This window comes from Urocitellus parryii, chromosome 15, assembly GCF_045843805.1.
Source record: "Urocitellus parryii isolate mUroPar1 chromosome 15, mUroPar1.hap1, whole genome shotgun sequence".
Lineage (NCBI taxonomy): Eukaryota > Metazoa > Chordata > Mammalia > Rodentia > Sciuridae > Urocitellus > Urocitellus parryii.
Genome location: NC_135545.1, coordinates 16,970,988 through 16,998,712, shown reverse-complemented (window position 1 = coordinate 16,998,712; position 27,725 = coordinate 16,970,988). Strand labels below are relative to the sequence as shown.

At 56.1% G+C, this 27,725-nt stretch overlaps 3 protein-coding genes and 1 long non-coding RNA gene across 13 annotated transcripts; 2 read left to right on the top strand and 2 right to left on the bottom strand.

The window, feature by feature from the left end:
- On the top strand, positions 1-13,964 carry Lsr (lipolysis stimulated lipoprotein receptor). 4 transcript variants are annotated; one of them, XM_026391199.2, is made up of 10 exons: positions 293-449; positions 1,630-1,974; positions 7,348-7,467; positions 9,516-9,572; positions 10,069-10,215; positions 12,378-12,554; positions 12,690-12,746; positions 12,845-12,982; positions 13,178-13,812; positions 13,903-13,964. In XM_026391199.2, exons 1-10 carry the CDS (start codon positions 356-358, stop codon positions 13,936-13,938), a joined length of 1,806 nt encoding a protein of 601 aa, XP_026246984.2. In that variant the 5' UTR covers positions 293-355; the 3' UTR covers positions 13,939-13,964. The 4 variants fall into 4 exon arrangements, with proteins under 4 accessions (XP_077649474.1, XP_026246984.2, XP_077649473.1 ...); XM_077793348.1 differs by having other exon boundaries at positions 1-449; positions 13,178-13,938; XM_077793347.1 differs by lacking the exon at positions 9,516-9,572 and having other exon boundaries at positions 294-449.
- LOC144250509 (uncharacterized) lies at positions 10,320-13,539 on the bottom strand. Of its 2 annotated transcripts, XR_013342496.1 has the most exons (4): positions 13,455-13,539; positions 12,755-12,900; positions 11,513-11,604; positions 10,320-10,637 (listed from the first exon to the last, which is right to left on the bottom strand). It is a non-coding gene; the product is annotated as an uncharacterized LOC144250509 (long non-coding RNA). The 2 variants fall into 2 exon arrangements; XR_013342497.1 differs by lacking the exon at positions 13,455-13,539 and having other exon boundaries at positions 12,674-12,782.
- LOC144250508 (uncharacterized) lies at positions 13,589-15,208 on the bottom strand. Of its 2 annotated transcripts, none has more exons than XR_013342495.1 (2): positions 14,379-14,626; positions 13,589-13,673 (listed from the first exon to the last, which is right to left on the bottom strand). XR_013342495.1 is itself a non-coding variant. In XM_077793349.1 (2 exons), exons 1-2 carry the CDS (start codon positions 15,203-15,205, stop codon positions 14,022-14,024), a joined length of 954 nt encoding a protein of 317 aa, XP_077649475.1. In that variant the 5' UTR covers positions 15,206-15,208; the 3' UTR covers positions 13,999-14,021. The 2 variants fall into 2 exon arrangements, 1 of the variants encoding a protein (XP_077649475.1); XM_077793349.1 differs by lacking the exon at positions 13,589-13,673 and adding an exon at positions 13,999-14,148 and having other exon boundaries at positions 14,379-15,208.
- On the top strand, positions 15,159-25,828 carry Usf2 (upstream transcription factor 2, c-fos interacting). 5 transcript variants are annotated; one of them, XM_026391261.2, is made up of 10 exons: positions 15,162-15,265; positions 15,535-15,581; positions 15,690-15,808; positions 15,946-16,146; positions 16,559-16,709; positions 16,830-16,917; positions 17,201-17,259; positions 24,655-24,749; positions 24,912-25,016; positions 25,118-25,828. In XM_026391261.2, exons 1-10 carry the CDS (start codon positions 15,204-15,206, stop codon positions 25,205-25,207), a joined length of 1,017 nt encoding a protein of 338 aa, XP_026247046.1. In that variant the 5' UTR covers positions 15,162-15,203; the 3' UTR covers positions 25,208-25,828. The 5 variants fall into 5 exon arrangements, with proteins under 5 accessions (XP_026247048.2, XP_026247047.2, XP_026247046.1 ...); XM_026391260.2 differs by having other exon boundaries at positions 15,164-15,265; positions 24,888-25,016; XM_026391263.2 differs by lacking the exon at positions 16,830-16,917 and having other exon boundaries at positions 15,159-15,265.
- Positions 25,829-27,725: the final 1,897 nt, after the last annotated feature.

Below are 27,725 nucleotides of genomic sequence, written 5' to 3'. Positions count from 1 at the left end.
CGGGGAGGGAGGCCGAGGAGCCCCTCCCCGCCGCCCACCCCGAACCCGGCCGGGGCTCCCACCCTGTGTACCTGGGCCGATCCATTCCCAGGGGCGCGCCGGGGGTGGAGCGGCTCGGAGACGCGCCGTGGGTCTACCCAGTTTCTCCCCGAAAGCTGAAGGCGTCCGCTTCATCCACGTTATTTTTGTTGGTCGAACTCCTCGAGCGCGGCGGGAGAGACTTGGAATAGAGACAAGGAGCGGAAGTGGAAAGGGGAGGAGCGCGCACCCCTCCCGGCCTCGGTGCTCGCCGCGCCCCCTACCCTCCCGGTACTTGGGAGGGGACGCGCGGGGCCGACGCGCCCAGACGGCCGCGATGGCGCGGGTGGCCTGTCGGCATTCCTGGGCGCCCTGCAACCACCGGGTCGCGGTGAGCTTCTTGTGGCTCTTTTTCGGTACCTGGTGCACAGGTAAGCGACGTGGGGCCTCGGGTGCTGGAGAACCGCGGGAGGGCACCACACAGAGGGAGGTGGATTCAGTTCTCCGCGGCCCAGGAGGTGGGAGGACAAGGGCGAGGCCGGGGGGTGGGTGCGGAGGCGCAAAAGCTCAGGACCTCCAGATCCTCCGGGTTTGGGGAGACCTCTGCTGAGCCCAAGTGAGGGAATTCCCCACCCTCTCACCGAGCGCTCCCCACGCCCTGGTCGGAGACAGCAGGAAGTGAAACTCCCGGGATCGTGTGCCCTGGAGCGGCTGGGAGACGGGGACCCTTTGTGGGGTAGCGATGAAGGACCCTCGATCACGGGAAAGGCTGAAATGGGGTCTTGGGCTTCCCTGGAGAAGGGTTGGGGCAACGGGGAAATGTTAGATTGAGGGGTGAATCAGAAGTTTCCTAAAGGAAGGGATCAAGAAGTAGTGCCCAGGCTTCGAGTGGGCGTGGGATGGGGACTTCCCACCACCCCCGGCCCCACCCACCCCGCGCGGGTTCCCTGGTATCTGTGCGTAAGAGACTGGCAAGATGGACTTATGGACCCGAAACCATCTTCCGCAGGCCAGCCCTGAACTGGATTGGATGTTCGCCCTGGTGGGGGACAGGGGGCTTTGTCTTTCAGCAAGCATATTTAGGTGTGTGTTTGGGATGACTTTGGGTAGGGTCAGGTGGGATGTTGACAGAAATGTTGTGGGGGCTTTAGCCACTCCAGAGAACGCAGGTCTAACTTCTCCAAAATTCACAAAACCCGGATAACTTGGAATCCTTGGGAAAGTTCTTTTTGAGCTGAGGTTTTGAGCCCTGGCGCGCCTTGCGGTGGCTATTTGGTCTTGCCCCTACAGGCCACAGAGGGAATGGGCAAGGGAACAGAGGGTAGACTGGGGTGATTCAGAGGCCACAGTCTGGAAGGATGGACAGAACATTCCAGTAAAATGGCCATTGACCTCATATCTGCCACTTTTCAACCCCAAGGGTCTATAAAATGGGCATGACTGTCAGAGCTACCTCACCAGGCCTGGGAATTAAAGAACAATATGTGCCAGGTGCTCTGGACAGCCACACACTTGTGGCAGATGATGTTGGAGGCAAGTGATGTGACTCATTCTGTTGAAGTTCTTTCCTGAGCTTACAATGATCCCTACTGACTCTCCTCTTGCTCTCAGCCCCTGCCAGTGGCATCCAGGTGACTGTGTCTGACCCCTACCACGTAGTGATACTGTTCCAGCCTGTGACCCTGCCCTGCACCTATCAGATGAGCTCGACCCTCCCAGAGCCCATCGTAATCTGGAAGTACAAGTCCTTTTGCCGGGACCGCATTGCTGATGCCTTCTCCCCAGCCAGTGTGGACAACCAGATCAATGCCCAGTTGGCAGCAGGCAATCCCGGCTACAATCCCTACGTGGAGTGCCAGGACAGTGTGCGCACAGTCAGGGTTGTGGCCACCAAGCAGGGCAATGCTGTGACCCTGGGAGACTACTACCAAGGCCGGAGGATCACCATCACAGGAAGTATGTGGGGCCAGGGGGCTGGGAGGTTGGCTTGGGTGGGTGGTGGGGCAGGGTTCCTGGTGCCCAGCCTGGAGTCCTCACCTGGAAGCTGGCAATAGAACCTGAAAGGACCCACAAAGGGAGGAGTCCTTCCATCCATCTATTCCTTATCTCTACAACACAGATTTAGTGACCACCTGCTGTATAGCAGGTGCTGTTCTAGGCTCTGGGAACACGGCAGTAAACAAAACCATCCAATCATTTCCCTCATTGGCTCATATTGCATCAAGGGAAACAAACATAACATACACTGACAAATGCTTGCACAGTAAAAAAATGCGGTAGTGAAGAGAGAGGCAGGGGTGTGTTCTATAATAGGACCAATAATACCAGCAATAAGAAGTAAAATTTAAAGAAGTAACCATTGTAAAGGGCCTGCTATGTGCAAGGCTCTAATCCAGGTTTCCATGGATTAACTCATTTACAGAACTTGAATGAATTGAGTCTATTATTGTCATTTTACGAGGCCCAGAAAGAAAAAGTAACTTCCACAGCTGATCACTGAGCTGCTAAGAGCTGAGTTCCCACTCAGCCACTTTGGGCCAAGTCTCTAAGCTCCTAAGCTCTGGGCAGGGAATCAGCAGGGGGCCTCACAGAGGAGGTGAGGGGAGTAATGACACTGGCAGGCAACTTAATGGAGAAAGCCTGTGCCTTCCCAGGCACGGCACATGCATTCTCCCATTGAGTGGTCTCTAGTGCAGTTCACACTCAGGACCGAGGTGCAGATGGGTTAAGGAACCTGTTCGGGTGCACAGGTAGTAAAGAGCTGGTGCTGGGATTCCAATCAGGCAGCCCTGAGGGCCCTTGTTCTTAGCCACATTGCTGCCTCCTGACAGCCAGTGCCTGTTGGGATTAGTGAGGGGGAAGGTAGTTCGTGCATTCAGTATTTATCAAGCATCTCCTACATGCCAGGTGCTGTTGTGCGTACTGGGGGTGGAGTGGGGTTCAGAATGGCCAAGGTCCCTTCCCAGTGACCTTGGGAGAGAACATTCTAGTGGGGTGAGACTGGTAACAAATAAACAGATTAAGAAAGAGCAAGGGAATTTCAGATTGTGCCAAGTGCCACGAGAACACAGCAGCGGGGGACGTGCTGTAGGGAACGGCTTGGAGGTGCCTGCCTTACAGCCTGTTCCAGTGAGATTTGAGGAGGTGCTGGGACCAGGCCCTAAAGAATCCAGAAGGCAGAGAGGAAGGGCCGAGCAGCAGTGAGCCAGGGATGAAGACTCGCGCACAGAACTGTGTGTCCTCAACCCTAGGCATGGGACAGAATAGGAACGAGAGAAGGGTGGATCCCTTTGCAGACCCCGAGTGACCAGGCCGTGGAACACTCTCCTTCTCCCACTGTGTCAGACACAGGTGATAGGCAGGGTTCCAGGGACTGAGCCCGGTGTTTCAGGGGAGGGACAGGCTTGCTCTGAATTCGCATGGCAGGTCAGCCCTAAGCATCCTGCCATTTTTGAGGTTGGAGGGCTTCTTGGGGGTTCACTCTATATGGACACCCTCTCCAACCCGGGGGCCTCTCCAGCATGGATCAGACACACGTGTCTAGCCCCTATCAGGACAAACCAAACACCGAGCCTGCCCTCGAGGGCCAGCTGGAATCACATCTCCTCTGCTGTGCACAGGAATGGCCTCAGCTCTACCGGGGAGGGGGAGGGGAGACCCTTTGGGCTCCAGAGGCCTCAAAGGCCTGGGCCTTCCAGACTCCCTAACCCTGAGCCAGTGTTTGATATGGGCCATGACATGCCCTATGTCTGTCCTTTGAGGAAATCCAGTAGCCATGAGACCTTTCTCCACTTCAGCTTTGAGGACAGGGAGAAATGGACTTCTGTGGTGCTCCTTGGGTCACCAGCCTTCTTGGTTTTTAAAGCAAAAGCAGTTCTGGGCAAACCAGAAGGCGCCTCTCCACTTGGAGTGGATCTGCTTCTCTTCCATTCTTCCCTGCTCTGGGCAATGTGGGGTGCTAGTGTCGGAGGCCCTGTTCTACCTCTTCAAGCTGCTTGGGGCCATGTGAGTCCCCTGTCAGCCCCACTAGAGCAGAGACCTTGGATTTCTGAAATCATGAGGGCCACCTCTGTGGTAGGTAGTTAAGGAACCTGAGGCCAGAGTCATAGAGGAGATCCAGCTTCTGTCCCCATTAGAGACCAGAATCTTTTCTTTGCACCTAGAATAATTAAGACAGTGCCCAGTCCCTGTGATCTCAGGGCCAGCCCTTGACCAGGAACAGGGTGCGCCTGCAGGAAGGAAGTGGGCCCAGGCCTGCCTTAGGATCAACCAGAAGAGGCCGGAAAGTCCTATTTGCTTGAGTTTTGAAACATGCAGGCCAAGCAAAACACACCAAGACCCACAGGTCCGGTCCTGGAGACCCCAGGTTTCAACTTCTGGTCTATATAATTGTTTGCCGTGGTGGGGGGTTCCTGTCCGCCTCTTTGGCTTTGGGCTGGGCCCAGCTCTTGAGCACTGTTGTTGGAGGGATGTGGTCAGGATCTCATTAGCAACTCTGCCTTAGGCTCATGGGGGACAGGAACAGGGTAGAGACGATCCAGCCAGGAGAGCCCCCATAGCTTCATGGCCACATTCTTCCCAGCTAAGCACCTCCCCTTGGCCTGACCTAATGCTCCCCTTTATGGTGGCTCTTTGAGAGCATTAACTGTGGGTGCCCCAGTCCACAGCACTACCACCTGCTGATGTACCTCAGAGATACAGGTGGAAAATGGTGGGCCCAGAGGTCACTGCAGAGAAGTCTGGTGTGTTTAGGAGAGTCTAGTTCAGAGTTTTTGAGGATTCGATGAAAGGCTGGATCTATACAAAGAAACTCAGCACAGAGTCAAAGCTCTATGAAGAGTGGCCATGTGCTCCGGAGGTCACCTCTGGCCTTCCCTGGTTTCCTTATTCAAAACTGCACAGCCCACCTGCATGCCTGGTACTTTCTGCCTTCCCTGGCTCATTTGCTCCAAACTCTTTATCACTACGGAATATGCAATATGGTGAAGTTTTGTTTTGTTTTGTTTTTAATTTGTCTCTCTTTCTCAGTTAGAATCTAAGCTCCATAAGGGCAAGTTCTCCATAGAAGTGATTCTTATTCTTGCAGACGTCAACGTGTTTTTGTTTTTATGGCAAGCAAACTGAGAGGAACTTTAAAAATATTTCAAATCACAATGATAAACTCATTATTAAAATAACATATCTTTTTTAATATTTTTATTTATCAATGGACCTTTATTACATGTGGTGCTAAGAATCAAACCCAGTGCCTCGTGCATGCTAGGCAAGCACTCTGCCACTGAGCCACCACCCCAGTCCCCAAATAACATATCTTTATGACAAAGTAACTTACATTTTCCAAAAACAAGTCTTTTTTTAATGAGAAGAGTGGCGTTTTCTATTTTTGCAAGTCTTGTTGAATAGAAGAAGCTGGATCCTCAACCCTGCTTCAGTCTATTGTGATATTGCTCAAATGTCACCTACACTCTGAAAAGGCCACAGCCCACTCATAAGAAATGAAAGGGAGGGGAGCAAAGAATGTCCAAGTATTATGAAAATAACTTTGACCTCACTGATCCCCTGAAAAGGTCTTGAGGAACCAGGAACCATGGTGCCCAGATCATTTTGAGAACCATTGTTTGGTAGTATACCAGGTGCCTCAAATAGTGCCTGAAAAACAAGATGCATTCAGTGGTTATTTGTTAAATGTTGAATGGATGAGTCAAGTTCTATTTGACTATAGCTATGTGCCCAGAGTACTGGAACAGGCAGCGGAAACCAAGGAAGGTCAGCATGAGGAGAGAAGGGGGACATTTCTGCACCTTGGCCAGCCCCTGTGTCTGGCCAGCAGTGACCAAGACAGACTTGGTTCTGTGTGCAGTGCACATTCTTGCAGGGGCAGAGGTGGGCAGGCAGCACCTAGGTGATGGAGGTCAGCAATTGGGCAGGAGAGCCATGGAGGTTGGGATGGCCAGAGAACACTCCTCCCTGTTGAGACTTGAGTAATGGGAAGGAGCCAGCCTGAGAGGGTCTGCAGGGACAAGTGTGGGAGGTGGACCAGTAGAGGGCAAGCTGAGGCAGCTCTGAGCCCAGTATGTTGGGGACAACATGGAGGCCAGCCTGTGCAGAGCCCAGTGAGCAAAGGAGATGGCATGGATGAGGCTGGCATGGAAGCCACTGGCCAGAACATGCTGAGGACACGTGGTGGGTCCAGGGAGGCTTTTGGAAGGACGTGGACAGTGTTGAAAGGCAGGTCTTTCTGAGGACGTGAGGCTCCAGTTCTGTTCTTCCCTCAGCACTTAGTGGCTGTTGTCTCACTAGGTGCTGGGTGCTGAGGATTGGGGCACCACAGTTACGGCTCTTGGCACTATCGTGGAGAAGGACATTGGGTCCACGGGGCCAGGTGATAGGCAAGGCAAGGCTTTGGGAGCCAGAGTGGCTGGAAAGAAAGTGGCCCTGAACTGGGGCTGTCCTGGCTGGATTACCTGACTCTAGCCTGTTCCTGTCCCCCATGGGCCCGAGGCAGAGTTGCCAAGCTGGTGCCACCCTGTTCCACACTGGTGTTGGCTGAAGGGATTTAACTAATGAGAGCCTGAGGAGTCCAGAGGAAACCGGATGTGCTGAAAGACTTTCATTAGTGGCATAATTAATAGGCTCCTGGCCTGAGGCTGCTTCAGACTGAGCTTCCCCAAGCCTTGGGCCTGGCCTGGAATGCGGGGACAGGCGGGGAGGGTGTGGGGGTGGACAGGGAACTGGGAGAGTCGTCTCTGTCTCCCACACATCACGCTGCTCTTCCTCCTGCCTGGGCATCTCCTATCTCGAATCTGGCCTAGTTAGCTCTGCCTCCTCCCTCTGGACCCATCCCCAGGTCTGCACCAGGCCTCGGGCCGTTTGTGTCAGGAGATCACACCTCGATTTGGAAAGGTCCTAGGGAGGATGGTTCTGAGCTGAAAAGCACTGACCCTGCCATGAACCTGACCCTGCTGTGCCATCAATGAGCTGTGCCACTTCCGGTGGATCAGGTCATTCTCACACCACCCCAGCTTTTTTTTTTTTTTTTTAATTATTTTTTGTTGTAGTTGGACACAATAACTTTATTTATTTATTTTGATGTGGTGCCGAGGATCAAGCTCAGTGCCTCATACACGTGCTAGGAAACTATAACCCCAGCCCCCCACCAGGCTTCTTGAAGTGCCCCATGTTCCGTGTTAAGAACAGTGCTCGAGGAGCACCCAGCCCTGCCCCCTTGCTCCCTCCCCGCTGTGCCCACGGGATGGGGGGGCTCTGCTCCTGTCGGGGTTAGACATCCCCTCTCATGAGGGGCCCTCACACCATCTCTTCCCGTCTCAGATGCTGACCTCACCTTTGAGCAGACGTCTTGGGGGGACAGTGGTGTGTATTATTGCTCCGTGGTGTCGGCCCAGGATCTCCAGGGGAACAACGAGGCCTATGCAGAGCTCATCGTCCTTGGTGAGTGGGGCTGCTCTCTGAGGTCCTTGGAGGGGGGGGGGAGCAGGCCCTTCTGTCCTGTCCCTTCTGTGTCCTTACTCTGCCCTCCAGCCCACTCCCTGGGCTCTTTACCTGCTTTGCTCTCCCCTCATGCCACCGCCAGTCACTTGAGCTTCTCTGTGCCCTGCACCCCAGGAAGGGTCCCTTCGCCTGCAGCCTTCCAAGTCAGCCAGAGCCGAACTAAGAATGGAGAGAACCGGGGCTCTACCTCTTCCCAGTCTCCCTTTTTGAAAACAGACATGCTCAGATGTGGTTGACAAGGAGGGAGGAGGATGACTGTGTGTGTCGTATGGGGGGGGCGGGGGGGTTCAGGACCCCACCCCAGAACCACAGTCCCAGGATGCTCCTATCCCTTATGTGAAAGGGTTTAGTTTACAAAGAACCTTCCTCTAATTCTCCGGTGTACTTTAAGTCATCTCTTGGTTACTTTTAATACTTGACACAATGTAATGGGTCAGGAGTTGTTACACTGTATTGCTTAGGCAATGGTAACATGGAAAAAAGTCCTGTCCATGTTCAGTAAGGATTTTTTTTTTTTTTTCCCAGTCCTCCCTGGTCAGGGAGGGCCGACAGTGACATAGTGTAATTGAGAGGCTGGACCCACCTGTTCTCTCCTCATAGGTCCCTAGGGCACTTTGGAGTCCCTTGACAGACACAGCATCTTTTGTCTTTTGACTGCTAGGAAGTGTGCAAGTTTGTATGTAAAATGAGGGTGTCCACCAGCAGCTCCCACGTGTGGCTGGGTGGTCTCGGCCCTGTGGAGCAGGTGCTGCCATGGGCCGGGTGCTCTGTTAGAAGCAACGCACAGCACAGTAGTGTGTGCTAGTGTGAGCGGTGCCGTGAGCTGAAGGGTGTCGTCCCCTCACGTGTGTGACAGAGCAGGCACGCCAGGGGGGCATGGGTCAGGATGCTCTTGCACCCGCAGTCCCGCCACCCGGGAAGTTCTGGAAACGTACACCGTGGCAGCAGCGATTCTCTGAGTTTAACCCCAGGGCCTGTTCACCCTGGAACATTCTGAGACCTCAGAGTAGTCGTTCAGGGTCTTTGAGGCTATGTCTATAGTTGCTTAGTGTGTTAGAAACTGAAACTGGCTACTTTTTAAAGCATAAGATACACAAGTGCACAAGCCATAGCTATCAAGGCAATGACGTCATTGTGTCACAGAGGCTCTGGAAAGCCCCACATGAGAGAAGGAGGGCAAAGAAGGCAAGTAATGCCTTGGTGTCCTGAAAAGGGTCTGGGCTTAGAACCAGACTCACATGCTTCTGCGCCTCACGGGGGTGTGTGATGCCACGTGGGAGCCCCGCGAGAGCTCTGTGGTGAGGGACCGCGTGTGTGGGCTCCCGCCATGTGCTGCTCGCAGGACGCAGGCCCCCATGGCACCTGAGGGAAGGCACCAACCGGGTCAGGAAACATGCACATGTGACAGAATGCACAAACAGAGGATGGAACCCTGGTGGGTCACAGGACCAGGATCCCATGTGACTTCTATGGGCCACAGAAGCTTCTGCCTTTGTGGGCCCCTTCCTCCATTTAAACAAAACAAAACACACAAAGACATTCCATTTTCATATACTTAGTATTATACATTTTTTTCTCCAGATTAAAAAAAAAAAAAAAAAGCATGTTTCTGGGTCCTAGGGTGCTGGGCCTGTTCTGCTTGACACCACGGGATCCTTGCTGTTGCCTGTTGGAACCCTTGGATGGGAAAGATAGTGACCGGACTAAGGTCAAACCTTCGAGACCTGTGGCGTGTGTTGGAACCTGCTGGGGCTGACAGCAAGTGGATTATGTGATGGTGGCCTTCACACCACCAGCACCCACGTGTGAGCAGGGGTGGAGGGCAGGCACCACACGCCAAGTCTCTTCTAGGCCACCAGCCTCGCCCCCGCCTGCTTGCTGCAGGACACACCTTCTACTGAGCAGCCTGGAATGGGGCACTTTTTAGGGACAGGACTGCCTGGGCCGCTCTGGCCAGCATAATCTCCTGTTCTCTTTTGTCCCTCCAGGCAGGACCTCGGGGGTGACTGAACTCTTACCTGATTTTCAGGCGGGGCCCATGGAAGGTATGGGGTGGAGTCCTCAGTGGGGCTTCTCTCTGTCATTCTCCTCCCCCCTAATCACTCTCGCTGTGAACCCCACTAACTCTGACCTTGTGGCATCTAGTGGCCTGGCTCTGGGCTTGGAGGTGGGCTGGGCTGGCTGAGGAGGGACCTGGGGTGTAGGCAGGGGTTCCTGTGACTGGCGCCAGCTGTGTTCTTCAGGGGTTGGGTCTGGGCTATGGCTCTCTGCCCTCCTAGAGGCTACACTCCATCTTGCTTTGGCCAGGTTACTCTTGTTTTCTGCCTTGTCCATTTGAAGCCCGAGGGATCCTTAATTTGGGGATTGGCTCTGGTTATAGAGGGTTCGGCATCCCTCTGTACTGTGCCCCCAACTCTGGCACAGAGAATCCAATGAGGGCTGCAGGTCCCCCTGCCCAGGTTGGCTCTGTGCTGCCCCTGCAGAGCCTCTCTGCCCCTGTTGGATTTTCCCGGCTCAGGGCCTCCTCTGGTCTCCCTGCAGACTGGCTCTTCGTGGTCGTGGTGTGCCTGGCTGCCTTCCTTGTCTTTCTCCTCCTGGGCATTTGCTGGTGTCAGTGCTGCCCACATACCTGCTGCTGTTACGTCAGGTGCCCCTGCTGCCCGGAGAAGTGCTGCTGCCCCGAGGCCCGTAAGTGCTCCTCATGCCACCTTCATGCAGCCTCCCTGCTGGGCAGGTGCTGCTTACCCAAGACAGTGCCCTGATCTGGAGGTGAGGAGGTCAGCACTAGGGAGACAGGACGCCAAGGAGGACCTGCTGTTTTAGATTATCACTTACTTACTTCAGCTTATATTTTTCATTTATTGAGAGTTTTCGGTTTTTTAATATAATTTATGAACATGGTAAAAAAAAAAGTCCAACAATATAAGATTATTCACAGGGAAGCAAGGATCCCTTTAAAAACAAAATCTCAAGTGTAAAAGTTAAGAAAACAAGGTTTACCGCACCATGTAATTTCAGCACATTTTAAAAAACACATATTCACATGAACACTATACATTTTACATGAAGCCTGCGTTTAGGGGCACTCCTGATGTATCAGAGTGGGGTACCTGTGGAAGTTCAGAAACAGAAGTAGGACCAGAGATGAAGTGGGCGGAGGACACAAGCAAAGAGAAAGAAAGTGAGTCTCCCTCCCACCTCTGCCCGTTTCCCTCCTCAGGGCACCAGCTGTTACCAGTTCCTTAGTCCTTCAGGAAGGCGAGTAGATAGACCACTACTTCTGCACACAACCCAACGAGTATTAACGGGAAAACAGGCAGTTATGAGCCTGAGTAGGTGGATGTTTGAGGTTGGCCTGATAATGCCTAATGGGCTGGCCCAGTGAGTGCCTTGCCCTTCTCCTCTGTAAAATGGGGCTCATGGCAGAGCTCACTAGGCAGGGTGAGTCAGGGATGTAGTGAACTCAGTTCACAGCTTTCAGCACCAGGCTGGACCTCTATAGTGTTTGGAGCCTACTAGCTGTTGGACATGGGTTTAGCCTACATTAGCAATGCCTTCAGGCTAGGGTACAGCTCAGGGCCCCCCATACACTGTGACCTCTGACCTGCACCATTCCCTTCTCTTTGAGCTTGAAGGGAAGACTGGGAAAGTGCCCAGGAAGCTGCAGCTCTGTCCATGCCAGTTGGTACCATGGTGGGCAACCCGGCTCCTCAAAGTCTCGCTCCCATCACTTAGTTGAGAGCTTTGGCTCAGGTGGTGGGTGTTAGTCCATTTTACAGATTCAGAAAAGAACTTTAAAGGGCTGCCACCAAGTTTTCAGTTAGCCCACTGAGGCTGAGGTCCACGTGCACAGGCCTGTCCCCAGGCACACCTCCTCCACCTACCGCCTATCCCTGTTACTTCAGCTCTAGCCCCAGCCACAGCCCCCTGCAGATCCATCAGGAAGCAGCTCCCACTGCTAATTATAACACAGCAAATCAGTCACCTGAGCTGATGTAGGGTTTTGTCCTAGGTGGGGCTCAGCACTTATTCTTCTGCTTTTGAACCAAATCAGACTAGTAGGGCGTCTCCCAGGGCCTGTGGAATACCAAGGAGGAAGTGACTTGCCTAGAGCCCAGTGACTTGGCCACAGAGCAGCCATGGGACCCCACCTCCTGCTGTGGGAGGAAGGAAGCAAGGATTTGCCCTTGAGCTGTCAAGCCTAGAGCCAGGCTGGCTGGCCCTCTGGGTGAGAGTGGGTGGGGCCAGGAGTTGGAAACCCTGGAGGAGCTATTTTGCTCCTGGCTGAGGCGGCCCAGTTAACTCCTGGGGCCCTTGTGGCCTGTCTCAGACCAACTTCCTTTCCTTGCCATCTGGCTCTGGAAGATGACCCAGCAGGCATGACAGCAGAGTGGGCATGGGATATCTCCCGGGCAACTCCCTGTTCCAGAGTAGGGACTCTGCCACCCAAAGGGAAACTTGGTTTCAGCCCGTGGGATAGTGTAGGCCCAAGAGGTGGCTTTGCTCACTGTCGCCTGTAAGCACACAGTGCAGCCAGAGCTTTAGGGAAGGTAGCTGGAGAATTGGAATTTCACATAAATCTTTTGACAAATGTTGGCAAACCACAAGGTCAAACAAAATGTATTGGCCTGCCAGATTGGGGACTGTGGACTGCCAGTGTGCCACACGCCCCCTATTCTGAAAGCTCCATGAAGAATCACAGGAGGCGACAACCTAAGTATAGCTGATGTTCCCTGGCCTCGGGGTACTGTAATAATGCGGTGGGGGAGGCAGGCGCACAGCCCTTAGAACCCCCCTCACACAGCAGCGTGGCTCCTGGCCGCCTTCTCATGCCAACTGTGCCCTCCCAGTGTATGCAGCTGGCAAAGCAGCCACATCAGGCGTCCCAAGCATCTACGCTCCAAGCACCTACGCCCACCTCTCCCCGACCAAGACCCCACCTCCACCACCAGCCATGATTCCCATGGGCCCTGTCTACAATGGATACCCTGGAGGGTACGCTGGAGACTTTGACAGGAATAGTTCAGGTGAGGGCTGACCTGAGTGGGGCTGGACTGGGCACTGGACACAAAGGGGGCTGGGGTTGGGAGGAAGAGTGGGTGGGAGGTACTGGGAAGGCAGGGCTGGGGGGGGGGCAGCCACTGACCACCAATCTCCTTCAGTTGGTCACAGCTCCCAGGTACCCCTGCTTCGGGACACAGACAGCAACACGACCTCTGGTGAGCACCTGTCATTCCCAAGTTGGATATGCCTGGAGAGGGAAGCTGGGTGGGTCAGCATCCATCTTCCCAGATCCATCATCTTCTCCTATCCCTAGAAGTCCGCAGTGGGTACAGGATCCAGGCCAGCCAGCAGGATGACTCCATGAGAGTCCTGTACTACATGGAGAAAGAGCTGGCCAACTTCGACCCCTCTCGACCTGGACCTGGCCCCCCCAATGGTCGTGTAGAACGGGGTGAGGAGACCTGGGGTCTGAGGGGGATGGGGAAGCATGGCTCCTTGATACCTGCCCCAAGGAGACTGTAAACACCTTGAGCATAGTTCCTCCTTCCCTATCATGTCCCCTAGGGAATTTTTGAGCCAGGGGGTGACAACTGCTAGCCTAGCCCTGGCCCCATCCAGCATCAGTGACATTCCCCATTCCCTACAGCTATGAGTGAAGTCACCTCCCTCCACGAAGACGACTGGAGATCCCGGCCTTCCCGGGGTCCTGCCCTCACCCCAATCCGGGATGAGGAGTGGGGCCGCCACTCCCCCCGGAGTCCCAGGAGATGGGAGCAGGAGCCCCCCACAGAGCGGCCAGGGGGTGGCTGGGGGGGCAGGCGGCCCCGGGCACACTCCGTGGATGCTCTGGATGATCTAACCCGGCCGGGTTCTGCTGAATCTGGGAGGAGGTCTCCCCCAAGTAGTGGGAGGAGAGGACGTGCCTATGCACCCCCACGAAGCCGTAGCCGTGATGACCTCTATGACCCAGATGACTCGAGGGACTTTCCACATTCGCGGGATTCTCACTACTACGATGACTTCAGATCTAGGGACCGCCCTCAGGTGGACCCCAGATCCCGCCAGCACCGATCCCGAGACTCCCGGGATGAAGGCTCTAGGTCGGGGGACCCGCATTATGATGGGCGTCTACTAGAAGAGGCCTTAAGGAAAAAGGGGCCAGGGGAGAGGAGGAAACATTACAGGGAGGAAGAGGAAGAAGAGGAGGCCTACTACCCTCCACCGCCTCCCCCGTACTCCGAGACGGACTCCCAGGCCTCACGGGAGCGGAGGCTAAAGAAGGTGAGCGAATGGTCCTCCCCGAGGTTAGACCCTGCCCAGGCCCCTCTTCTCAGTCCCTGCCCAATTTACACTCTTCTTTCTCCTTTGCAGAACTTGGCCCTGAGTCGGGAAAGTTTAGTCGTCTGACCTCATGTTTTGTATGTAGTTTTTGTACTTTTTTTTTTTTTTTTTTAATTTGAGGGAGTATTGATGAAGATCTTCTTGTAAATCTAATAAAATTGATAATCATAAAAGTGATGTCTTGAGAAGCATTTGTTCTGCTGCACGAGGTGGGGGACCTGGGCAGCTACCGTGTGTCTGAAAATGCCATGTCCCATTTCTCCGGGAGCTGGAGTCCTGGGTCAGAAGGAAGGGACCCAAGTCAGCCTTCTGCCTTCTACCTCTGCCCTGGCCAGGAGTACGTGCCCCACGCCGCCTCCGCCCGGCCCCTGCGTGCGCGCCGCGGCCCCGCCCAGACGTGCGCATGCGCCTCGCGCCTCCGCCTTCTCGCTCAGAAGCCGGGAGCGCGCGCGCGCGCCCCTCTCCCCTTCCACCCTGTTAGCCGCCCCCCCCCACCCCCGACCTACTTTGCTGTCTTCAAACCCTGGCAGCTTCCCTGGCCCCCTGGCGACCACAGTCCCACCTCCGGGTCCCCCGGCGTTCCATCTGGGCCCGCGTTCCATCCAGCGGCGGGCCCCGGGCGGCTGTGGAAGGCTGTGGCGGCGACCTCGCGCCCCGCCGAGACCCGGGCCCGCGCGCGCCCGCCTGCCATCGGAGACAGACAGCGCGCGCGCTCCCCGGGGGCTGCCCTCCCCCCGCGCGCGTCAAGCCCCGGGCTCGCGCCGCCGCCGCCGCCGCCGCCGCCGCCGCGCGCGCGCAGCTCAAGTAAAGGAGGAAAAAAAAGGGGGAAAAAATAGAAAGCGGCGGTGGCTGCAGCAGCGATCCGCCGCCGAACGGGTCCAGGCCGGGAGGCGGGCGCGCGAACCGGCGATCTCGGGGAGAGGCGGCGGCCATCCAGAGCGGGCCTTGTTAAAATAAGTCGCGGCGGCGGCGGCGGCTGCTCAGGGAAGGAGGCCCGAGGGCCGCGTGCAGCGGGCGGGGGGCGGCTGCGCTGAGTCCCGGAGCCTCGGGCAGCCCGGAGTCGGCGGGCGGGCAGAGGCGGCGGCGGCAGGAGGAGGCGGCGGCTGCAGGAGCGACGACGGCGGCGGCGGCGGCGGCATCTCCTCCTCACATGACCCCACTGTTTGTCCCCGTGATCAGCGCGAGCGGCTCCCGTGTCTCCTCCGTCCCCTCCTGCCGCGCGGCGTGAGCGCCGGGCTCGGGGCCCCCCCGGCCGCCCGCCCCCTCCCCTCCCTCCCTCCCCCCTCCCCTCCCCCCCCGGGCCCCGCGCCCCCCCCGCCCCCACCCCCCCCATGGACATGCTGGACCCGGGTCTGGATCCCGCTGCCTCGGCCACCGCTGCTGCCGCTGCCAGGTAAGAGCGCCCGGCAGACCGGTGCCCTCGCGCACCCGGGTCCCGGCCCTTCGGCCTGCCGGCCGGGCCGCCATGATCCGGAGCGGCCGCCGGGCCCGGCTCAAAATGGAGGCCGCGAGGGAGGGGGCGCCCGGTGCCTAGCGCCCCCGGCCCCCCACTCTGGCGGCGTCCGGCCCCATGCGGTGCCGGGCGGCGTGGGGCCCTGCCCCCGGGCGAAGGGGCTCGGGCACCCCTGACCCTGACCCCTCTTCCTCCTGTCCCTGCCGCAGCCACGACAAGGGACCCGAGGCCGAGGAGGGCGTCGAGCTGCAAGAAGGTGAGTGCTTGCGGGTCCACTGGGGCTGCGGCCCACGCCCGGAGAGGGGCTGGGGGCGCTCTGACCCCAGGCGACCGCTGATCATTGCTCTCTACACTCTGACCGCAGGCGGGGACGGTCCTGGGGCGGAGGAGCAAACGGCGGTGGCCATCGCCAGCGTCCAGCAGGCGGCGTTCGGTGACCACAACATCCAGTACCAGTTCCGCACAGAGAATAATGGAGGACAGGTGAGGCAGCGGGCCGGGAGCCCGGCGGGCCAGTGGTGGGCTGAGCAGAGGGCGGGCGCGCGGGCGGGCTGAGAGGCTCTGACCTGGCCCCAGCCCCGGCCCCAGCGCCGGTCTCGTCGCTCTGCCGCCCCCTGCAGGTGACATACCGCGTAGTCCAGGTGACTGATGGTCAGCTGGATGGCCAGGGAGACACAGCTGGCGCCGTCAGCGTCGTGTCCACGGCTGCCTTTGCGGGGGGGCAGCAGGCTGTGACCCAGGTGGGCGTGGACGGGGCAGCCCAGCGCCCTGGCCCCGCCGCTGCCTCTGTGCCCCCAGGTCCCGCAGCACCCTTCCCACTGGTAGGTGCCCAACAATTTCTGGGAATATGGAGAGGGATGCTAACTATCCTGGAAGCTCCAGGGGGTGGGGCAGGTGAGGTGGCACACATGCCACCTTTAGGCTGTCGGATGATGTGGGGTCAGGTGCCTTTTGGGCAGAGGGAATCCTTAAATCTCTTGGAGTTTTGTCTGTTTTTCCTGTAAAATGGGGATGATGTCTGTAAGTGAAAATCCTCTTGGAGTAAAAAATGAACAGGTTTAGCAAGTGAAGGCTGAGTCAAGGTGCTTGGCTGTCACACTGTCACAGACACAGGACAAAATAGTACGCTCAGAGGGCTTCCTCCTCCCCACAGAAAATGCACCAAAAATCAAGTACAGCAACAAGGGGGACAGAGATAGCTAAGGGTGGCCTCTGTGTCCTCCTACTCCCCAGGCTGTAATCCAGAATCCCTTCAGCAATGGTGGCAGCCCAGCAGCGGAGGCTGTCAGTGGAGAGGCCCGGTTTGCCTATTTCCCCGCATCCAGTGTGGGAGATACCACTGCTGTGTCCGTGCAAACCACCGACCAGAGCTTGCAGGCCGGAGGTAAGGAGAGGAAGTGGCGAGGGTGGAAGGCAGGGGAAGCAACAGGCCTATCAGGGAGGGAAGTCCCCAACCAGTTCCAACTCTGCCCCATCTTGGTGCTAACCCCTGCTTCCCCTGCAGGCCAGTTCTATGTCATGATGACACCCCAGGATGTGCTGCAGACAGGAACACAGAGGACGATCGCACCCCGGACACACCCCTATTCCCCGTAGGTGCAGGAGTCTCAGTCCCAGGGATGCTGGGAGGTCTGGTATTGAGACCAGAAGAAGGGAGGGTTTTCTGGTCTCTGAGCTGGGCAGGTCAGCACACAGCAGGCACCAGGTGCATTTTTAGTCTGTTTCTACGTCTGAAGGGCAAGTAGAGAAAGACCATGCTCTTGCTTTCTGCACATGAGTTTACCATACAAAGATAATTGCAGAGTCTGACTTTTCAAATAAATGCTTAGGTAAATGAGCCTGAGATAATAGGTGCCCATTTTTTTTCTCTTCTAGAAAAATTGACGGAACCAGAACACCACGGGATGAGAGAAGAAGAGCTCAGCACAATGAAGGTAAAGACAGATGAGGCTCCTGGGTTGGCCCAGGCTGCAGCCTCCCAGGCACAGCCAGTCCTGGGTTTGGCATTACAGACACAGAGGCAGCTGAAGCCCGTCACCAGACTCATTCCTAGTGTTTGACAGGTGCTTGTTGAATGCTGGAACAATCAAAATGGAGGGGCAAGAGAGGAGAGCATGGGCTCAAAAACAGGGAGGCAATTGGTACTGGCCAGCTGTTTATGTGGTACCCGGCTCCTGGTTTTGCATTGGTGGTCAGATTTTACATTCACATAGAGATTTCTTGAGAAATTGTGTTGATCTGGCTGCCCTGAACCAACCTGGCAGCTGTTGTGTCCTTGCACAACATTTCCATGCCCATCTGCCCTCCAGCAATAGCTCTGGTCCCCTGGGCACACACTCAGGGGTGAGTTGTAGGAGGCTGTGCCTCTGGCTGGCTGAGCCCAGACCCTCCTGCCCTTCCTAGAAACAGCACATCCTATCCTGAACTCTTGTCCCTTGGTGCTGTCCTTGGGTCTTCCTGCCTTAATCGTCGTCATTGCAGATACGGCAGCCTATAGGTGCCAAGGGAGCACTGATACCCAAACAGACATCACTGGATAAATATTTACTGACCCTGCATCCCTGGCGTGGCAGCACAGGCCCTGTGCCAGGTCTAGAGCCTGGCCTGAACATGGAGGCTCAGAAGAGGGAGGACCTGTGGCTGAGGCTTTGAGGTGCAGTGATGTGAGGAAACCGGGAAGACTTTGTGAGCAGACTGGGGGGGTCATATTGCTTCAGGAGTGCTGGTTCAGTTGTAGTAGAGGTTCCATGTGGTGGCCTGGGGAGCAGAGCCTCGAGGGTGAGGAAGGCCTTGGGTGCTAGGCAAGGCTGTGGGTCCTGAATCATTTGCGGTGGGTGGGGTTGCTCCCCGCGCGTTTCTGTTCTGAGTCGCTGGCTGGGTTCAGGCACTGGGCCGACAGGTGCGTACCCTGGCAGCCCAGAGTTCAGGCCCACGGGTGCAGCGGATGATAGAGTAGACGAGGTCTCGACTCTCACAGTGTGCACTGTGACCTGTGACGGTAGAAACAAGTCACATGAAGCTGCAATGTGGCTTTAGGTGGCATGGTGGACACTTGCTTCTGCTGGGTGAGGAGGGTGAGAGGAATGATGGCTGTGTGCTCTGAGGGCCTCTCAAGGGGTAACATTTGTGCAGAGGCATGAATGGACCTTAGGGAATGAGACACTTGGGGATCTGGGAGGAGTCCCAGACAGCAGGGAGCATGGAAAAGGCTCAGGCCCTGCGCTGCTGCCCAGCTTGTGTGTAAGAAGAGAACTCATGGAAGGAAGGAGGAAGGGGGCGCTGTCCGGGCCAGATTCCTCTGGGCCTTATGAGAGGCTTCCTGGGTAGCTGTCCCTGCCCCTGAGTGAGGTTCTGGTGTGACAGGAAGCCAGTAGAAAGTTCCCGAGTGGGGACTGATGGTAAGAGTGGCAGAAACCAGAAGTTTTGAAAATAGGAGGTGACCACAGGTGTCCACCTGAGACAGCCAGGTGTGGAGAGAAGACTCCCATTGCTGAAGAGTCAGGGCCTTGGCTGAGATCAGGTTGCTTTAAAGGGACAGGGTGATTTGGAGCTTGGTTTGGGTTGATTTGAGGGGCTGAGGTTTGAGGGCCCTGCAGTGGGCTACCAGAGCAGCCATGGTTCCAGCCTCCTGGCCTCAGGCCAGCGTTGAACGTCTCTGCCTGTGTTGTCCTTTGGAAAATGGCACTAATATGCTTACTCCGGGGCTCCCAGTGGAGATCAGCGAGCTGAGGTTGGGAGGCCCCACCATTGTTGCATGGGAAGCTGGAAGTACACATCCCTGTCGCGCCCTCCAGCCCCCCCACCCTCCTCCACCTCTCCCACCCTCCTCCACCTCTCCCACCTCCTCCACCTCTCCCACCCTCCTCCACCTCTCCCACCCTCTTCTACCTCTCCCACCCTCCTCCACCTCTCCCACCCTCCTCCACCTCTCCCACCCTCCTCCACCTCTCCCACCCTCCTCCACCTCTCCCACCCTCCTTCACCTCTCCCACCCTCCTCTACCTCTCCCACCTCCTCCACCTCTCCCACCCTCCTCCACCTCTCCCACCCTCTTCTACCTCTCCCACCCTCCTCCACCTCTCCCACCCTCCTCCACCTCTCCCACCCTCCTCTACCTCTCCCACCCTCCTCCACCTCTCCCACCCTCCTCCACCTCTCTCACCCTCCTCCACCTCTCCCACCCTCCTCCACCTCTCCCACCCTCCTCCACCTCTCCCACCCTCTTCCACCTCTCCCACCCTCTTCTACCTCTCCCACCCTCTTCCACCTCTCCCACCCTCCTCCACCTCTCCCCGCAGTTCATCAGCCCTCAAGCGGTTTCCAGTAGTCCTCATTCTCCAGAAAGCAGTTTTCCTCCTAAACTTGCCCTCACCCTCCAGCACGTCCTGCCCTCCCACTCCTACACTCCTTAACACTGGACCCACCATCTGCCCATCCTCCTTTTCCCGTGGCTGTTTGGCCCTACAGATGGGCTCCGTTGAAGGTCACCCAGGATGACCTCATTGCCAAATCCACTGGGTTCCTTTCCCATCTGGCTCCAAGCATCTGACCATGCCCCACCTCCACCCCCTTTCCAGGAATGTCCCCTTCTCTTCTACCCTCTCTGATTCTTTTACAGTTCCACGACTAAAACATGCAGGGTCACTCCAGGGGAAGTGGGCTGCACGAAATAATCACACAGAGACAGAGAAATACCTTTTTATTTGGGTTCTGTGACGGCTCCTCTCACCTTGAGGGTCTTTGGAAAGAGTGAGAGGAGCTGAGCTGAACCCTTTTAATGGGGAGAAGCCATTCAAATGAGGCAAGGGGTCAGGTTTCAGTGGTTGAGTCTAGCTTGGTGATGTCTGCTGTCAGCAGATTGACATCTAGGGAGGCCACGCCCATCTCATGAGCTGTGTGGAGATCTTGGCAGAGCAAGCAAAAAGACCAGAGCGAGGCCCCCAAAAAAGAGGGGCAGCATCGGTTCAGTCCACCCTGTGCGCTCAATGCCCATAGTTCACACACACAGCCCGTGGCTGGCTTGCCACAGCGCCACATTCTCATTGCTCAGGGCTAAGGGGCGCACGGTTCCCATGTGACAGCTCCCAACATTCCAGCCTTTGCTTCTTCTTCTCCATCTGTTCCTCAAAGCAAAGTCCCCCAACTTTTCTTGGAAGGTTTATTAACAATCAAACTCTCCAAGACCCTCCCTGCAAGTTCCAAATGACTAGATCAGAGGGGAATCTATTTCTGATGCATGTTCCAGGTACTTCTTCACATCAGGCAAGTTTGGAGAATGGCTTTGGTGGCTGGTGTTTCTTAAGATCTCTTCCATCTGCCTCAGAAGTATGACTCATGAGGTCCAGGGATGGCCCCTCAGAAGCTCTGGTTGGTCAGTGTCCCTAATACTCTGACCCCAGTTATAAGAACCTTCCATTCTCTTCTCCAAGAGTCTATGGCTCACAGCAGGCTGAGCACTGCCTCTGTGTCTGCCCAGGGTTTTGCCCACCACCTGGATCCTGGTGCTGTGCAAAGCTGTGCTGACTCCATTCTTCTCCCTTGGACTCTAGACCCCTGTTTGAAAGTGCCACTCAAAATCTCCATCGCTCCTGTCTGAGATGCCTCAAGATCAACTTTGTCCAAAAGAGAACTCTGTCTCCCCTCCCCAGAGCTTCCCCTGCAGCACTTCCTTGTCCACAGCAGCGGAAGGCAGTCCTGTCAGTCACCCAAACCCGAAACCCGAGGCCAGAGCAGCTTGCCACTCTTGCCCTGCATCCACGTCTTCAAGGCTCTGTGTAAATCAGCTTCTCCTCCTCCTCCCCACCTTGGCCGCTCTGCAGGGGCCTCTCCCAGGAGGACGCCTGCAGGGGCCTGAGGGAGTGCCTTATGTTTGGTGTGTCACAGAGGGGGACAGGGGACCCCAAATGAACTGGGGTGCATGGGTCAGCCTGTGGCCAGAAATCCAAATCTTTATATGAAATCTGACTTAAATACCAGATTGAATTGCTTTTTGTATTTCTTAGTTTTCACTATTAATATTCCTAATTCCTTTCATCTACTTACTTTCAACTTCAATTTGCAGGGTTTTGTTTTTTGTGTTTGTGTTTCTTTTCTTTTCTGACTCCCTCACTTTAAAATATGATTTTAAGCCTTGTTTCCTAATGCAAGCACTTATAGTTGTATATTTCCCTCTAACACTGCTTTTTATTTATTTATTTTTATGTGGTGCTGAGGATCGAACCCAGGGCCTCACTCATGTGAGCAAGTGCTCTACCGCTGAGCCCCAGCCCCAGCCCTCTAACACTGCTTTAGATAGGTTGTGTCTTTATTATCCTTGAGTTCAAAATATTTTCCAATTTTCTTTCTGATTACTTCTTTGACCCTTGGGTCATTTATAAGTGTGTTGCTTAACTTCCAAATATTTGTGGTTTTTCTGGATATCTTTTTTGTTAATTGATGTTTAATTTAGTTCTCTTGTGGTCAGAGAGCATACTTTATGTGGTTCCAAATTCTTTGAACTTTCTGAGACCTTAGGGCCCAACGTGTGGTCTAGCTGGGTGAAAGTGCCGTGTGCACTTGACTGGCCGTGTGTCTGTGGCTGTGGGCAAAGGTTCTCTGTGTCAAGGAGGCCAGTTTGGCTGAGTGTGGGACTTTTCTCTCCTGGTGTTATTTTTTTGTTTGTTTTGTTGACTTTTTCTTGCGGTTGTTGAGGAATGTTGACTTCTCAGACTAGATTTGTGAGTTTGTCCATTTCTTTCTTCAGTCCTGGTAGGTTGTGCTGCTCGACTGTGTTTTAAGTGTTGCGTGGGTGTAACAGAAGTTCTCCCATGGAGTGAATGTGACCCTAGCCTCCTCCATTCAAAAGTGCTCTGATGTCTTCCCAAGCCACAGGCTTGATCCCGTCACCACTGCTTGGGGTGACAAGCCCTGGGCCTGAGGGGCTAGAGCTCTGGAGGAAGAGCTGAGGTCCAGCCCCACCAGCAGAGCATGCAAGACTTGACCACCTGTGGCACCTCTTCTCGCTCCCCCTACCCACCCACATTGTGTTTTCATGTCACCATTTCTGGGCTCTTGCCACCTATCACCTGATGCCCCTCCTCACGGGAGCCAGCTCAGATGTTCTCAAGTCTCCTCTGAAGATTCATCCCAGCCTCAGTCCCAGGCAGAAAATTCTGCCCACCCGGCCTTCCTGGGCACTGTGTAGTCATCAGCTGTGGGGTCACTGTGGCCCCGCAGCGGTGCTGAGTGTCAGCAAGACAGGACCAGGAGTTGATTCCACCCTAGATCCCAGCCTCGTGGAGGGTCCCACAGGCCACCATGAAGGCAGCAGGTTTTTTCGGAAGTAAATGTAAACTACAGAGGCCACCCCCGCCCCTATCCCTGCCCCTGCTGGCCTGGAATGACAGTGCCGGGAGATGAGTCTGCAGCCAGCGCGGGCTGGCTCGGAAGGCTGAGGTGGAGGGAGAGGAAGCTGAGAGGCAGCTGCTATTGAGAGCTTTGGGAAGAGCGCCCTGTGGAGGGACATGGTGGTGGTGCTGCCAGGCCTGGGGTGGACTCCGCTTTGCTGCTCCTTTTGGCCACAGAGTCCCCATAGGTGCAGCCACCCTCCGTGGCAGACCCTACTCACCATGACGGTGATGGGAAGCGAAGCTGCACCAGAGCCCAGCACAGAGTGAGAGAGTGAGCTCGGCCCCACAGCAAGTGCAGCCCCGGGCACCGGGCATCGTTCTCAGCATGGTGTTGGGCAGTTTCCAGAGGAAGGGAGGACAGCGAGGAGAAGTAGGGCTGGGAGGAGAGACCGGAGGGGAGAAGAGTCGTCCTTGGAGGGTGATGTCACCCAGGCCAATGCAGGAGGCTTTTGGAGGCAGGAAAGGCTGGTCAGCAGGAGTGGACGAACGCAGAGAAGACAGTGGCTCTGCCCCCACGGGCCATGAGCAGCCCTCGAGGGGTGGCAAGGCTGGGGGGAGGTGCTGAACTCCGGGGGAGTGAAGAGGGTGCCCTCACTCGCCTCCCTTCTCCCCCTGCCAGTTTCCCGTCACCACTCTCCGACCCTTAGAAAGTGTCCCCTTACCCACTTTTTAAGCTCCCCACTCCACAGACTTCTTGAGCCTTCCTGGCCAGAGGGTGGGGCTGGGGTGAGGGCAGCTGGGAGTGCCTGGGGCTTCTGTGTCCCCAGGGGATGTGGTCCTGAACGGGGCTGCTAATGAAGGCTTGAGGCAGTCTGGCCTCTGGGAGCTTGGGAGGATCTGGGGTCCAGTGCACCTGGCTCCTGGGGAGAGCAGGATAGGGACTGAGTTTGGCCAAAGGAAGAGCACACGGCCTGCCTGCAGGGGTGACTGCCACCCAGCTCAGCTGCTTCGGAGTGACACTCTAGAGATTATAGAATAAAATCTCAAACCCGGACTTTCCAGGTGAAGTTCTCTATTAGTTCACCATTTGGCCTTCAGGGTATAGGGTTCCTGCTCATGTTCCATCGTGCTCCCCAAGAGCAAATGACCTTGGGGAGCCCTTGAGAGCCATGGGTACCAGTCTAGGGAGCTGGAAGTTGTTGCCAGGACTCTGGAGAAAGACTTTAAATAGGGGCAAGATGAGATTAGACTTTGATTTTTAAAGATGAGAGGGAAAGCCAGATGGTGGTGGCGCACACCTGTAATCCCAGTGGCTTGGGAGGCTGAGGCAGGAGGGTTGCGAGTTCAAAGCCAGCTCCGCAACTTAGTGAGGCCCTAAGGAACTCAATGAGACCCTGTCTCTAAATAAAATATAAAATGGGGCTGGGGATGTAGCTCAGTGGTTAAGAAGTGTCCCTGGGTTCAGTCCTTGGTACCAAGAAAAAAAAAAGTGGGAAAACAAGATCATGGGACCCAGAGTTTCTGAAACGATGTAGAGAATCAAACATAGGGGTTGTGGGTACAGGAGTGTTATAGGATCCTGTGTCAATTTTGCCTCCCAAGAACATGAGCCCACTGTGCCCAGACTCCATCTTTTAAAAGAAGCCCAAGATGCCCATCATGAGTGAAATTTTTAAATTTTTAAATGTTGACTCAGATTCTGTCAGTACGCTGGGCAGGCCAACAAAATGGCCACTGTCCCTGGCTTCTGCTTTCTGCCAGGGTGTGAGGTGTGCCCGAGGTGTGAGGCACGTGGGGGTCAGGGTTTGATCCTTCCTCCTTGTGAAGCAGCAAAGCCAGCTTGGGGGAGGCCTGTCAGGGTTCTCGTCTCTGCACTTCCTGGCTATAGGCTTAGGCAGGGCCCTCGATGTCCCTTGGTGTGCTCAGCACGGACAGTCTGTACTGCCAGGCACACGAGAAGTGCTGTCCTTGTAGCCGGGACTGTTGCTGTTTTTCCTTCAGTGGAGCGGAGGCGGAGGGACAAGATCAACAACTGGATTGTCCAACTTTCAAAAATCATTCCAGACTGTAATGCAGACAACAGCAAGACAGGAGCAGTAAGTGCCCGCCGCCCTCGGTGGCCCAGTTTCCCAGGCCTCTTCCAGGAAGTCTGGCTGGCAGTGGGCACAGAATTGTCCTGGGATGGGATGGTGGGCAGTGCTCCCTCTGATGCTCTTGCCCACCCGCTGCCCCAGAGTAAAGGGGGGATCCTGTCGAAGGCCTGCGATTACATCCGGGAGCTACGCCAGACCAACCAGCGCATGCAGGAGACCTTCAAGGAGGCCGAGCGGCTGCAGATGGACAATGAGCTCCTGCGGCAACAGGTGAGAGCCAGGCTGAGGCCAGACTGGGGCCAGACGGGGGCCAGACGGGGACCTCAGGAGCCAGCCCCGGCTCACTCCCTTGTCCCCTGTCATGTCTGCAGATCGAGGAGTTGAAGAATGAGAACGCCCTGCTTCGAGCCCAGCTGCAGCAGCACAACCTGGAGATGGTGGGCGAGAGCACCCGACAGTGACGTGACGCCCGCCCCCAGTGTGCAGCCGCTGGCCTCTGCTGCCCCCTCCCCCAGCCCTTAGCACAGAGAGGGACAGACGCCCCTCCCCCAGCTGCGTTTTTTATAGTAGATTTTTAACAAAAACGGGGAGAAATAATGCATTTCTGTGGATACATTGCCCACCGCCCTCCTCAACTTGGAACGATACCCCTCCCCGTCTGTCTGTCTGTCGGTCGGTCTCCCTTCCCCTGGCCCTCACCATGCCTGGCACTTCTAGTGGTCTCACCTGGAGGCTAAAGGGAGGACAGAGGCCCTGCCGCTTCCCGCTGCTTCCTTGGTTTCTAGAGGTGCTGAGACAGGGTGCTTATGGGAAGGAGGGAGCTTTAGGGGGGCCATCCCTGGGACCTGGACCTAAGCAGGGAGGCCATGTCCCACCCCACCTCTTGTTTCTGGATCCCTGCTCCCTCTGGGTGTGTGTATGTGTGTGTGGGCGCGTGTGTGTGCGTGTGCGTGTGCGTGTGTGTGTGTGTTTGTGTCTGTGTATGTGTGTAATTTTCTTTATGGAAAAATGGACAAAAAAAAAAATAGAGAGAGAGAGGTATTTAACTGCAATAAACTGGCCCACGTGGCCCCCGCCTTGTCTGTCTGTGTCTCTGCGTTTCAGGTGTGGGGAGGGCTGGCGTCTGTACAGAGCTCCCTGAGGCCAGGGCCTCAGCTGCTGTGGTCATGGCTGTGTGCCAGTCCTTGCCATTCCATACCAGTGGGTACCCAGTCTGTGTGTTGGAGACCCAGGGGACATGGATGTGGGGTCAGGGGAGCTGGGGTCAAGGACATGCTGCATGTTGGAGAAGAGGCTGGGGTCCCTTGTGTCAGCAATTCCTGACAACGGGCCTGGCTCCCAGCCTTGCCCTTGCCGAAGCCCTCCCCTCTGCACCAGCCAATGATGGGGCCTGGCCTTGAGCCCCCCACCCCCAGGGAGGGCAGATGGCCAGGAAGCCAGGCTTGGCCCGTCAGCCTGTCGCCTCGCACCGTGGCTCTGGCGCCTGTGCTGTGACCCCTGGCCCTGGCTGGTGATGAAACCTGGTCTGAGCTGTGACACAGCCATGCTGCTAGGGCTGGGGACGCTGCTGTCTCGGGGTGAGCTTCCCATCATTCATGGCCTCCCCAAATCCAGGCCTGCTGCAGGTCACCATGCTGAGCTCCCTAAGTGCCTCCAACTGGCCTCTCCCCTCTGAGAGCCCTTTTCCTGATCATCCCCCTTTGAAGTCGTCCTTGAGAGTGGGTGGCAGGAGGAGCTACCTAGCAGAGTGACGGAGGGGCTGTGGCAGGGAGCAGCCCTCACTCCCCCAGCACCCGTCTATTTTTGTGGTTTAAAATGGGTCCTGACAGCCTGGCCAGAAGTGTCACTCCTTGACAACATCATTCCCAAGTTTCCAGTGGATTGTGATGGCATGAGTCAAAATGGCCAACAGCCTGTCTCCAGAGTTGAGGTCGGTGGGTCTCCTGAGCCACATGCATCGTGAGGTGGCTAGATGGGAATGAAGGCACCACACAGCCCTGGTCATTCCCCACCTAGGAGCAGCCTGGGAACAAGCTCAAAAGCAATACAAAACAAAACCTTGCTGATTTCAAGGTGCAGGTGTGACACCATGAAATACAGTGTTGGGATGGGTGGGCGCCGGCTGCCCCTGTTGAGCCAGGTCTAGTGCTACTGTGCCCTGCCAGGTTTGGGCCCTGGAGTCAGAGATGCCAGGACCTGGGGTCAGTGTTGAGAAGGCAACCAAGGCCCCCAGATACAGAGCAGAGCCCAGGTTGGGGAAGTCGGGGGCTACCTAGGTGGCACTGGCTGACACAAGTGAGTTGATACAAATGCTGGCATAGAAGATGCAGCCAGCAGATGCCAGCTGTTGCCACGACTGCCATCTTTCATGCTCAAAAGTTCACTCAGTCATTTTCCAGCGACTAGGCCCATGTCTCAAGGTTCTGACACTTGGGAAGCAGCACAGGGGGTGTTGGGGACTCCTGTGGGCCGAGTTCCCCAGGCACCTGGCTCTCCAGTGTACCCCCCAGAGCCTGTGTGAAGAGAACACTAAGGAACGGGATGCTCTCCCCGCAAACCATGCCGGGCCCTTCTGAGGGGCCCATGAGCAATAGAGAGGTGTGAATGAGGATGCCAGGGGGGGCGGGACAGGAGCCAGGGGCACCCCTTCCGTTCACAAGTCTGGAGACAGCGGGGAACACCTGAGGACCACCTGAGAATCTGACAGCAGAAGATGGTCCTGGGAGACAAGGTGGAGTTTTCTACTCACAAACCAGGTCAACTTCCGGGACAAAAAGTGGAATTTTTCTTTCTTTCCCTGAGATCAACAGGGTGACGTTATATTGGGGAAAAAGGTTCTCCGGGTGACTGGCTAGACGCCTGTGTCTGTGGCCCCGTCTGCCCCGCCCCCTGAACACACCTCTGCTGGCTGAGGGTGACACAACCCTGTTCCCTGTCACTCTGTTCCCGCTTATCTCTCCCGCCTTTTCGGCGCCACCA

What these genes read in the sequence shown, in the direction of transcription:
- Lsr (XM_077793348.1), top strand. Translation starts at nt 356, where the DNA reads ATGGCGCGGGTGGCCTGTCGGCATTCCTGGGCGCCCTGCAACCACCGG. An exon ending in GAGGATCACCATCACAGGAA is followed by an intron (nt 1,975 to 7,347) that starts GTATGTGGGGCC and finishes TTCCCGTCTCAG; the next exon opens with ATGCTGACCTCACCTTTGAG. An exon ending in TGCAGAGCTCATCGTCCTTG is followed by an intron (nt 7,468 to 9,515) that starts GTGAGTGGGGCT and finishes TTGTCCCTCCAG; the next exon opens with GCAGGACCTCGGGGGTGACT.
- Usf2 (XM_026391260.2), top strand. Translation starts at nt 15,204, where the DNA reads ATGGACATGCTGGACCCGGGTCTGGATCCCGCTGCCTCGGCCACCGCT. An exon ending in CAGAGAATAATGGAGGACAG is followed by an intron (nt 15,809 to 15,945) that starts GTGAGGCAGCGG and finishes CGCCCCCTGCAG; the next exon opens with GTGACATACCGCGTAGTCCA. An exon ending in CCGCAGCACCCTTCCCACTG is followed by an intron (nt 16,147 to 16,558) that starts GTAGGTGCCCAA and finishes CCTACTCCCCAG; the next exon opens with GCTGTAATCCAGAATCCCTT.
- LOC144250508 (XM_077793349.1), bottom strand. Translation starts at nt 15,205, where the DNA reads ATGGGGGGGGTGGGGGCGGGGGGGGCGCGGGGCCCGGGGGGGGAGGGG. An exon ending in CAGGGTTTGAAGACAGCAAA is followed by an intron (nt 14,149 to 14,378) that starts GTAGGTCGGGGG and finishes CTTCTGACCCAG; the next exon opens with GACTCCAGCTCCCGGAGAAA.